Here is a 12602-nt window from a genome sequence, read left to right on the forward strand (position 1 = left end):
ATTTAACAAGGCCCTCGATGTAATGGCATGGGATATGTTTATCTGTGTAATAAAGGAGAGAAAGTTGTGCTGTGTTTTCAATATGTGTAGGCCGTGTACGTATGTTTATGTGTTATGGGGTAAACAAAATGATTAATATTACATGATTCTGTCATGGTGGATTCACTCGGTGTGTGTGTCTGTTCTTGCAGTTGAAGCCAACAAACAACTTTTGTGGTGCTACTGCTATTGTTCGTTTAATTGTTGTTATTGTTAACCAAACATTTAATTTGCAAAACATGACATGCATCGTTGTGTGTTTTGTTTATTATTTTGGAAATAATTCAACAACCCCAGGTTGTAGTTTTTGCGGATGAATCGTGTTCCAAAACTTATGCATCTGTGGTACCGCCCAAGAGACATTATGTCAATCGGAAAGGAGACGAAATATTATAAGATAAACAACATAAAAAATATATAACGTGTTGGGATGGGGCGAGTTTTCTTTATTTGACCATATAGGAGTACTGTAGCTTCTGTAGTCAAATAAACCTGAAATCAATTCTCAACATCATGGCAGTCCACAGTAATGAGTATAAACGTCTTAAAAGCCATCTATTTTTTCAAGATTGGTCATAACTGGTTTAAGTATGTTACATTAGAAGGTATATTGGTCTAATTTAAATCCAAATAGTAGACTGATTAGCCCTAACTAATTGCTAGTTACTCAGACTTGTTCTAAAGACAGTCTTAGCTTCACGGCTATGTTTATGCAGCCGGCAACTGGTTGTAATGAGATGTTGAAATTGTTTGCATTTTTCAGCAGGAGGATCTGCTAGGGTTGGGTTGTGGTCGCCGGAGCTGCTTTGCCCCCACAGGCATGCAGACTGCTTCAGATCTCCGTGCCGTCCCTCGCCTCCTCACTAGCATTCAAAGCTAATAATTGTAAGGGACACAAACAGCAAGGCAGAACACACTATTTGCGAGACTAACAACAAAAAATATTTTAGATATTAAGTCCTAATAAAGAAAAAAAATTTAAAACTTGATTGAAATCAGTAAATATTATTAATAATAATAATAATACTTAAAATAAATAGTCCTGAATACTTATACATATTAAATATTTATTAAATTGTATGCCCTGACCGAGGCAATCCTATTGCTTCTTTAAAAATCAAATAAAAATGTTTTTACTCTCTTCGACATTTAATTAATAATTGCTAAGCCAACAACCCATTATTCTAAAATTTAAAAATAATTACGTTTTGTTTGCTACAAATCCCATTCACAACAATCCAGTGTCATAAATGACGATAATATCCATTTAGGTCCCAATGACAGGAAAGTCGTGCAAACATCCAGTTTGCGCTGAGATCTGGAGTTATTGTTGCGTTTCAAATTAACCTTAAAAAATACAAAATATTTGCTAATTAAAAAAAGAACATTTATTTGGGGGTTTTCGTAATTTTCTGGCACATCGGCGGGTGCACGCACTGAGATCAAATTCAAGGCACCATTGAAAGTGTTCGGGTCCATTGTCCATTTAAAACATTTAATAATTCTTCCAAATGCAATAAATTACATGCACACATTTACACATTATACACTGTCTTCTATGACTGCCATAATAATACATTGCATATTCCTCAAAAATTGTTAACACCAGTCCGATATACAACAAAATAATATACAAATTTCAGTACAACGTTCCTGGTCCGAGTGCCAACGAGTGCTGTAACGTGCCGGCTGCCTGAATGTGAGAATTCATCGTCCCGGTGGAAGAATACCACGGAGAGCTGCTGTTTTCCATAAACGAGGATGGCGCTGTGTTAATATTCTGTGGCTGATGGTGGGGTCTCTGAGGACCCTGTGAGTCCCACACCGCGGGAGATTGCGGTGAGTTACACGCCATCGGGTCACTGGAGCTGGGACTGTGCTCTGGTGGCAATTCGCCGTTTTTCATAATCTTCTTTAGTTTTGATCTCTTATTCTGGAACCAAATTTTCACCTGTAGAGAAAACGTTATATGAGTTTCTGGGGCCAATTTAATACAAAAGGACAGTAAAATATGACACAAACACACATCTTATATGTAGTCCATATTGTGCTATATATTAGTATAATATTGCAAATAATAAAAGCATTGATAATAATAATAATAATAAATAATGCAGCCTGTTTTGCAGTATAAAAGAATAATACTGCAAAATAAAAGAGCTTTTTGCACAAATCATTAATTTGTCTAATCCAAGAATGTAGTAAGTTTTATAATATAAATTATATATAAAAGGCAATAATTTATTATTATTATTATTGTAGGTGTTGTTATTATATTATTATTATTATTATTATTATATAAGTGTTAAAAATTTTCACCTGTGTCTGTGTAAGCCCCAGTGATGCAGCGAGCTCGGCTCTCTCTGGAAGCGCGAGGTATTGCGTGTTCTGAAAGCGTCTCTGCAAAGCCGCGAGCTGGAAACTGGAATAGATGGTGCGTGGCTTTCGGACTTTCTTGGGCTTACCGTTGACCATTCTCACTTCAGGCTCGACTGTTTCTTTTTCTACAGGGCGAGAATAAATTATATAAATACATAGAAACGCTTAAAAAAAAATAAAACACTTTTCTGCTTGTTTATAATGTCGTGATTTATAAACACGTTATGTTCTTTAAAATCGCTGCTTGCATGGAATCAAAAGTCTTTGCCTCGAAGTAATTTCTAAAAAAAATTTGTCTTTTTTACATTTGTATTGTAATTTTTTTTTCCAGCAAAATACATAGCCTACATACAAAATAATTTCCTCTATTTTCTAAACAACACTGTAGACCATACAAATAAAAAAAACATAAATATATTAAAGAAACCAATTAAATGTAATTAAAACTTCGTAAATACAGTTATTATTTTATTCTATTTTCAACAACATTATTGTTAGTAATAGGTCTAGTATATACAAATTTAAAATTAATGTTAATAACTAACCTTGTGGGCTCGGTTGTGACTGCACCCTATTGTAGGTTCCGGCATATTGATGATATGCTGTGGAGTATGAGCCGTAATCAGGGTAGGATTTTGCAGGGTAATTTCCAGAAGTTCCATTGACTCCGTGGTATTGGTACTGATAGCTATTAAGAGGTTTCCCATACGAGCCCGAATTCGGCGAACAATAGCCATGATGAACTCCTCCAGCAGGGCTGTAATAGCCAGAATCCGTGGCTGTCGACTCCGGCAGGGTTGGTGATTCCTGAGATGGGTGATGCATTGTGGAGAGCTGAAAAGGGTTTTGAAAATCTGCTGGTTTAATACTCGGAATCCTTCTGTCGAATACTCCAGTCATAGTTTGGAAAAGCGCAATAGATGAGATAACGTAAAAAGGCAGTCTAACTCTACAGGGGTCCCGACTCTACACTAACATTGTGTGTGCAAGCGTCAAGCGTCTCTCTTGAAGACTGCTTTAAGCCCCGCAGCAAAGACTTGGTTAAATCCCAAATTGCGCTGTTACGCACTGCAGGGAGGATCTAGTAGTGCCATTGGCCAAGACGCGCAGCAGACAGTAGGCTAGTTACTCCCCAACTCGTTCAACCAGTTTTAGAGGAACAAAAAAACTTACAGGTATTTATGGTATGTTTACAAACACATTGAAAGGGAAATGGATTATTGCAGATATCATCACAAGGCACGTTTAAGACCCTGGTCTATTCAGTGCTATAGTTCTAATGTAATGTTAATGTAAATCCACCTTTCATTAAAAGCAATGTCTCAGCTTAAACATACATCTATAGTTTACAAATATACATCAATTGTTCGCAACAAACTCTCATAAAGAACACAAATCCAAATACATATTCCCATATTATTATTTTTTAGTTTATAAATCTTTCCTAAAACGGATTGAATTGCTATAGGTTAAATATGCTCGGTCAAAATACCAGACATGATGTAGGCTATGGTAACTATATTATAGGCCTAGGCAACAAAATTTGTGGTCAGTCCTAAAAATATAATTTATGATTTACTTTTGTTATCAAACGCACAATTCTAGCTTTGTGTGTTAATATTTGTGCCTGAAACAATTAATTTTCGATCTTATTGTAAAGAACAAAGCCTATAATAATTCACTGTTGGTGACTGATTTCATGATAACAACTATAAAATTGAAATGTACAATGCCATTTTAAACATTCTGCGATGACTCATTTTGAATGTTGTCATTTGTGAGTTAAAGAGCAATGGTCGAACCATTTATGAAAAATCAGTAATAGTGGTAAAATAGTGCCACCAAGTGGAGGTAAATATGACTACGTGACCTATTGATTGTAGTTAAGGAAATTGGGTGTTTAGTTGTATGCGTTTTCGTCCTCCTCAAAAAATTTAATAAAAAATAAAATTTCCTTAACCACTTTCATGAAATAAAAAAGGCATTATCATTTTACAAATCGACAATAGTAAATCAAATACTTAATCAAGGCTAATAAAATTAGCTAAGTGAACATGTATTCTGTGCTTTTATTTTTATTTAAGGTCAATATGATCATTAAAACACACTTAACTCCAATTTTAATTATGCATATACGTATAATGGAAATTAAATTTAATTACATTTTTTTCTTAAATAAGACACAACAAGATATTTACACATTCTGTACACCAACCAAATAAGCATGTGTTAAAGGAGATAGTTTACCCAAAAAATTAAATTCTGTTATCATTTACTCACTCTCATGTTATTATGTTGGCTTGACAAAGCCAACATACTGTTCATCGATCTAAGCTTATTATTAGTGGTGCTTGCATTTATGCAACGCATCACTATAACTATTGCTCATACTTATTATGTTGGCTTGACAAAGCCAACATACTGTTCTTCGATCTAAGCTTATTATTATTAGTGGTGCTTGCATTTATGCAAAGCATCACTATTACTATTGCTCATACTTATTAGTGGTGCTTGCATTTATGCAAGGCATCACTATTATTATCTTGCATACTTATTATTAGTGGTGCTTGCATTTATGCAAAGCATCACTATTACTATTCCTCAGGGATATTATTATTATGTTGGCTTGCCAAAGCCAACATACTGATATTGTATTTAAACTTATTATTATTATTATTATGTTGGCTTGACAAAGCCAACATACTGATATTGTATTTAAACTTATTATTATTATTCTTCTTCTTCTGAGACTAAAATTTCTGCGCGTAACTCGTCCGACAGCTTTCAAGCTACATCCACGAAATTTTCCACGGACATTCTGACTGGTCTAAAGAAGTGTGCTATATCTTTTTGACGGGATCCGACTTACAGAATTCCTAAAACGGGACATAAAACTTCCGAAAAGTCCCATTTACTTAACATTGCGACAAACTTTGACGGGTCATAGCTGCGAGCGAGAAATTTGTAGAAACTTGTGGGTTACCACATTTGAAGAGGCTGGCAGGCACTGTGAGAACATACCTCACATTGGGGTTTAAGTTCCACCCCTGGGGTGTAAGAGGCCCCCAAAATTCCCCATTGACTTATAACGGGGCAGGAAACCCGCCCATATAAGGGAATAAAAACGTTCCAGATGGAATATCTTCGCTTTACAGTGTCATAGAGACATGGGGGTGGGCTGATTTTACTCAGGCATCCAATCAGTCTCTCTGGATCGTCCCATAGCTATTCAGCCACGCCCCTAGCAACCATTTTTTGGTACCCTAGCAACATCTCCCATAGACTGCCATTATAAAATGCCCAGATGGATATCTTTGCAGCACAGTGTCACAGAGACATGGGGGTGGGCTCATTTTACTCAGGCATCCAATCAGTCTCTAAGGATACTTATTGAGGTATTAAGCCACGCCCCTAGCAACCAAATATGAGCACCCTAGCAACATAATAAACAAAGCCTTATATCTCTGGATCCGAACATCATAGAGACATGGGGGTTGGGTCTTTTGGTCATGTTAGCCTTATGCTAGCTTCATGCTAAGTCATACTAGCTTCATGCTAGTTTCATGCTAGCTTTATGCTAATTTCATAATAAATCTTGCTAACTTCATGCTTATTTATGTTAGCATCATGCTAGCTTCATGCTAATTTATGTTAGCATCATGCTAGCTTCATGCTAATTCATGTTAGCATCATGTTAGCTAAATGCTAATTCATGTTAGCATCATGCTAGCTTCATGCTAATTCATGTTAGCATCATGCTAGCTTCATGCTAATTCATGTTAGCATCATGCTAGCTTCATGTTAATTCATGTTAGCATCATGTTAGCTTCATGCTAATTCATGTTAGCATCATGCTAGCTTCATGCTAATTCATGTTAGCTTAATGCTAGCTTCATGTTAATTCATGTTAGCATCATGCTAGCTTCATGCTAATTCATGTTAGCATCATGCTAGCTTCATGCTAATTCATGTTAGCATCATGCTAGCTTCATGCTAACTTCATGCTAATTCATGTTAGCATCATGCTAGCTTCATGCTAATTCATGTTAGCATCATGCTAGCTTCATGTTAATTCATGTTAGCATCATGCTAGCTTCATGCTAATTCATGTTAGCATTATGCTAGCTTCATGCTAACTTCATGCTAATTCATGTTATCATCATGCTAGCTTCATGCTAATTCATGTTAGCATCATGCTAGCTTCATGCTAATTCATGTTAGCATCATGTTAGCTTCATGCTAATCATGCTAACTTGATGCTAGCTTCATGCTAATCATGTTAGCTTCATGCTAGCTTCATGCTAATTCATGTTAGCATCATGCTAGCTTCATGCTAATTCATGTTAGCATCATGCTAGCTTCATGCTAACTTCATGCTAATTCATGTTAGCATCATGCTAGCTTCATGCTAATCATGCTAACTTGATGCTAGCTTCATGCTAATCATGTTAGCTTCATGCTAGCTTCATGCAAATCATGTTAGCTTCAGGCTAATCATGCTAACTTTATGTTAAATCAGGCTAGCTTCATACTTAAACATACTAACAGCCAGATAGCCTACTAAACTAAACTTCTGTCAAACCGTTTTTAACGTTCAGGCCAGGCTTTGTCAAGCCAACATAAAGTTTGTCAACAAACTTTTCTATCTAGTTATTATTATTCTTTTTCTGAGCGAAATTTCTGCAGCTAACTCATCCGACAGCTTTCAAGCTACATCCACCAAATTTTCCACGGACATTCTAACTGGTCTGAAGAAGTGTGCTATATCTTTTTGAAGGGATCCGACTTACAGAATTCCTAAAACGGGAATTTAAAATTCCAAAAGTCCCATTGACTTAACATGGGACAAACTTTGACGGGTCATATCTGCGAGCGAGAAATTTGTAGAAACGTGTGTGTCACCACATTTGAAGAGGCTGGCAGGCACTGTGGGAACATACCTCACATTGGGGTGTAAGTTTCACCCCTGGGGCGTAAGAGGCACCCAAATTCCCCATTGACTTATAACGGGGCAGGAAACATGCCCATATATGGGAATAAAAACGTTTCAGACGGGATATCTTTGCTTTACAATGCCATAGAGACATGGGGGTGGGATCATTTTACTCAGGCATCCAATCAGTCTTTCGGGATTTCTCCAAAGCTATTAAGCCACGCCCCTAGCAACAATTTTGGGCACCCTAGCAACATCTCCCATAGACTGCCATTATAAAATTCGCAGATGGATATCTTTGCAGCACAGTGTCACAGAGACATGGGGGTGAGCTCATTTTACTCAGGCATCCAATCAGTCTCTAAGGATTCTTATTGAGGTATTAAGCCACGCCCCTAGCAACCAAATATGAGCACCCTAGCAACATAATAAACAAAGCCTTATAGCTCTGGATCCGAACATCATAGAGACATGGGGGTTGGGTCTTTTGGTCATGTTAGCTTCATGCTAGCTTCATGCTAAGTCATACTAGCTTCATGCTAGTTTCATGCTAGCTTTATGCTAATTTCATAATAAATCTTGCTAACTTCATGCTTATTCATGTTAGCATCATGCTAGCTTCATGCTAATTCATGTTAGCATCATGCTAGCTTCATGCTAATTCATGTTAGCATCATGCTAGCTTCATGCTAATTCATATTAGCATCATGCTAGCTTCATGCTAATTAATGTTAACATCATGCTAGCTTCATGCTAATTAATGTTAGCATCATGCTAGCTTCATGCTAATTCATGTTAGCATCATGCTAGCTTCATGCTAATTAATGTTAGCATCATGCTAGCTTCATGCTAATTCATGTTAGCATCATGCTAGCTTCATGTTAATTCATGTTAGCATCATGGTAATTCATGTTAGCATCATGCTAGCTTCATGCTAATTCATGTTAACATCATGCTAGCTTCATGCTAATTCATGTTAGCATCATGATAACTTCATGCTAACTCATGTTAGCATCATGTTAGCTTCATGCTAATTCATGTTAGCATCATGCTAGTTTCATGCTAATTCATGTTAGCATCATGCTAACTTCATGCTAATTCATGTTAGCATCATGCTAGCTTCATGCTTATTCATGTTAGCATCATGCTAATTCATGTTAGCATCATGCTAATTCATGTTAGCATCATGCTAATTCATATTAGCATCATGCTAGCTTCATGCTAATTCATGTTAGCTTTATGCTAATTCATGTTAGCATCATGCTAGCTTCATGCTAATTCATGTTAACATCATGCTAGCTTCATGCTAATTCATGTTAGCATCATGCTAGCTTCATGCTAATTCTTGTTAGCATCATGCTAGCTTCATGCTAATTCATGTTAGCATCATGCTAGCTTCATGCTAATTCATGTTAACATCATGCTAACTTAGTGCTAAATCATGTTAACATGCTAACTTTTTGTTAAATCATGTTTAAGGAAAGTTAGACTACTAAACTAATTTTGTTTTAAGTTTCTCTTAAACTGTTTTAAACGTTCAGGCCAGGCTTTGTCAAGCCAACATAAAGTTTGTCTTCAAACTTTTCTATCTAGTTATATTTTATTCTTACATCTGCACGTTTTTTCGGCACCTAACTCGTCCCGCACGGTTTGTCGTAGACCCATGAAAGAGGGCTCAAATCGACCGGCTTATTGAGGAGAGGTGTGCTATGACTTTTATAAGCGATCGGGTGCAGGATTTCCGAAAGGGGGGCGAAAAACCACCCGAAAAATCCCATTGACTTAACATTACGCCCAACTTTGACGAGTCATAGCTCCGCTCGAGGATTTTGTAGAAACATGTGGGTTACAACATTTGAAGAGGGTGGTAGACTCTGTAAGAACATACATCACATTGGGGTGTAAGTTGTACCCCTGGGGTGTAAGAGGCGCCCAAAAGTGCCCCAATGAAAAGTCAATGGGGGAAAATGCCATAGACTTAACATTGCAAAAACTTTGACGGGTCATAGGTACAAGCGAGGATTTTGTAAAAACATGTGGGTTACATTATTTGAAGAGGGTGGTAGACTCTGTAAGAACATGGATCACAATTGGGTGTAAGTTGTACCCCTGGGGTGTAAGAGGCACCCTAATTTTCCCATTGACTTATGATGGGGCAGGAAACATGCCCATATAAGGGAATAAAAAAGTTCCAGATGGGATATCTTTGCTTTACAATGTCGTAAAGACAAGGGGGTGGGCTCATTTTACTCAGACATCCAATCAGTCTATCAGGATATTCCCAAAGCTTTTAAGCCACGCCCCTAGCAACCACTTTTGAGCACCCTAGCAACATAAAATTCAAACAGTTATATCTCTGCAGCAGAACATCGTAGAGACACGGGGGTTGGACCGTTTGACTCGTGACTCAGAGTGTAATCATTATGGGATGCCAATTTTTTCCCTAGCAACCAAATCCAGTACCCTAGCAACAGAGTAAACAAAGCCTTATATCTCCGCATCAGAACATCGTAGAGAAACGGGGGTTGGACCGTTTGACACGTGACTCAGAGTGTAATCATTATGGGATGCCAATTTTTTCCCTAGCAACCAAATACAGTACCCTAGCAACAGAGTAAACAAAGCCTTATATCTCCGCATCAGAACATCGTAGAGACACGGGGGCTGGACCGTTTGACTCGTGACTCAGAGTGTAATCATTATGGGATGCCAATTTTTTCCCTAGCAACCAAATACAGTACCCTAGCAACAGAGTAAACAAAGCCTTATATCTCCGCACCAGAACATTGTAGAGACACGGGGGTTGGACCGTTTGACTCGTGACTCAGAGTGTAATCATTATGGGATGCCAATTTTTTCCCTAGCAACCAAATACAGTACCCTAGCAACAGAGTAAACAAAGCCTTATATCTCCGCATCAGAACATCGTAGAGACACGGGGGTTGGACCGTTTGACTCGTGACTCGGAGTGAAATCATTATGGGATGCAAATTTTTTCCCTAGCAACCAAATACAGTACCCTAGCAACAGAGTAAACAAAGCCTTATATCTCCGCATCAGAACATCGTAGAGACACGGGGGTTGGACCGTTTGACTCGTAACTCAGAGTGTAATCATTATGGGATGCCATTTTTTCCCCTAGCAACCAAATACAGTACCCTAGCAACAGAGTAAACAAAGCCTTATATCTCCGCATCAGAACATCGTACAGACACGGGGGTTGGACCGTTTGACTCGTGACTCGGAGTGGAATCATTATGGGATGCCAATTTTTTCCCTAGCAACCAAATACAGTACCCTAGCAACAGAGTAAACAAAGCCTTATATCTCCGCATCAGAACATCGTTGAGACACGGGGGTTGGACCGTTTGACTCGTGACTCGGAGTGTAATCATTATGGGATGCCATTTTTTCCCCTAGCAACCAAATACAGTACCCTAGCAACAGAGTAAACAAAGCCTTATATCTCCGCATCAGAACATCGTAGAGAAACGGGGGTTGGACCGTTTGACACGTGACTCAGAGTGTAATCATTATGGGATGCCAATTTTTTCCCTAGCAACCAAATACAGTACCCTAGCAACAGAGTAAACAAAGCCTTATATCTCCGCATCAGAACATCGTAGAGACACGGGGGCTGGACCGTTTGACTCGTGACTCAGAGTGTAATCATTATGGGATGCCAATTTTTTCCCTAGCAACCAAATACAGTACCCTAGCAACAGAGTAAACAAAGCCTTATATCTCCGCACCAGAACATTGTAGAGACACGGGGGTTGGACCGTTTGACTCGTGACTCAGAGTGTAATCATTATGGGATGCCAATTTTTTCCCTAGCAACCAAATACAGTACCCTAGCAACAGAGTAAACAAAGCCTTATATCTCCGCAACAGAACATCGTAGAGACACGGGGGTTGGACCGTTTGACTCGTGACTCGGAGTGAAATCATTATGGGATGCAAATTTTTTCCCTAGCAACCAAATACAGTACCCTAGCAACAGAGTAAACAAAGCCTTATATCTCCGCATCAGAACATCGTAGAGACACGGGGGTTGGACCGTTTGACTCGTAACTCAGAGTGTAATCATTATGGGATGCCATTTTTTCCCCTAGCAACCAAATACAGTACCCTAGCAACAGAGTAAACAAAGCCTTATATCTCCGCATCAGAACATGGTAGAGACACGGGGGTTGGACCGTTTGACTCGTGACTCGGAGTGTAATCATTATGGGATACCATTTTTTCCCCTAGCAACCAAATACAGTACCCTAGCAACAGAGTAAACAAAGCCTTATATCTCCGCATCAGAACATCGTAGAGACACGGGGGCTGGACCGTTTGACTCGTGACTCAGAGTGTAATCATTATTGGATGCCAATTTTTCCCCTAGCAACCAAATACAGTACCCTAGCAACAGAGTAAACAAAGCCTTTTATCTCCGCATCAGAACATCGTAGAGACACGGGGGTTAGACCGTTTGACTCGTGACTTAGAGTATAATCATATATTGTTCCCCGAAATTTGCCACGGCAAGCACCACTTCACATTTTCTTCAGGAAATGTACCTATCTAGTTATAATTATTATTATTCTTCTTTTTCTGGACACTTTTTTCGGCGCGTAACTCGTCCCGCACGCTTTGTCGTAGACCCATGCAATAGGGCTCAAATCGACCGGCTTATTGAGGAGAGGTGTGCTATGACTTTTATAAGCGATCGGGTGCAGGATTTCCGAAAGGGGGGCGAAAAACCACCCGAAAAATCCCATTGACTTAACATTGCGCCCAACTTTGACGAGTCATAGCTCCGCTCGAGAATTTTGTAGAAACATGTGGGTTACAACATTTGAAGAGGGTGGTAGGCTCTGTAAGAACATGGATCACAATGGGGTGTAAGTTGTACCCCTGGGGTGTAAGAGGTGCCCAAAAGTGCCCCATTGACTTATAATGGGGCAGGAAACACGCCCATATAAGGGAATAAAACCGTTCCAGATGGGATATCTTTGCTTTACAGTGTCGTAGAGATACGTGGGTGGGCTCATTTTACTCGGGCATCCAATCAGTCTCTCAGAATCATCCCAGAGCTATTAAGCCACGCCCCTAGCAACAATTTTGGGCACCCTAGCAACATCTCCCATAGACTGCCATTATAAAATGCCAGGATGGATATCTTTGCAGCACAGTGTCATAGAGACTTGGGGGTGGGCTCATTTTACCCAGACATCCAATCAGTCTCTCAGGATCCTTATTG

At 38.8% G+C, this 12602-nt stretch overlaps 2 protein-coding genes across 2 annotated transcripts in view; both read right to left on the reverse strand.

The window, feature by feature from the left end:
• chrac1 (chromatin accessibility complex subunit 1) overlaps nucleotides 1-12602 on the reverse strand; it is a 443634-nt gene that overhangs the window by 322743 nt on the left and 108289 nt on the right. The window lies entirely within an intron of this gene.
• Nucleotides 1508-3452, reverse strand: dlx5a (distal-less homeobox 5a). The gene is made up of 3 exons (XM_055220184.2): nucleotides 2964-3452; nucleotides 2359-2543; nucleotides 1508-1990 (listed from the first exon to the last, which is right to left on the reverse strand). The coding sequence occupies exons 1-3, from the start codon at nucleotides 3316-3318 to the stop codon at nucleotides 1679-1681; spliced, it is 852 nt and encodes a 283-aa protein (XP_055076159.2). The 5' UTR covers nucleotides 3319-3452; the 3' UTR covers nucleotides 1508-1678.

Source organism: Misgurnus anguillicaudatus, chromosome 20 (genome assembly GCF_027580225.2).
Source record: "Misgurnus anguillicaudatus chromosome 20, ASM2758022v2, whole genome shotgun sequence".
Classification (NCBI taxonomy): domain Eukaryota; kingdom Metazoa; phylum Chordata; class Actinopteri; order Cypriniformes; family Cobitidae; genus Misgurnus; species Misgurnus anguillicaudatus.

Excerpts from the sequence above, each read along its gene's own strand:
- dlx5a (XM_055220184.2), bottom strand. The coding sequence starts at position 3,318 with ATGACTGGAGTATTCGACAGAAGGATTCCGAGTATTAAACCAGCAGAT. Across the intron at positions 2,544-2,963 it reads GTCACAACCGAGCCCACAAG|AAAAAGAAACAGTCGAGCCT; the intron begins GTTAGTTATTAA and ends CTCGCCCTGTAG. Across the intron at positions 1,991-2,358 it reads TGGGGCTTACACAGACACAG|GTGAAAATTTGGTTCCAGAA; the intron begins GTGAAAATTTTT and ends TTTTCTCTACAG.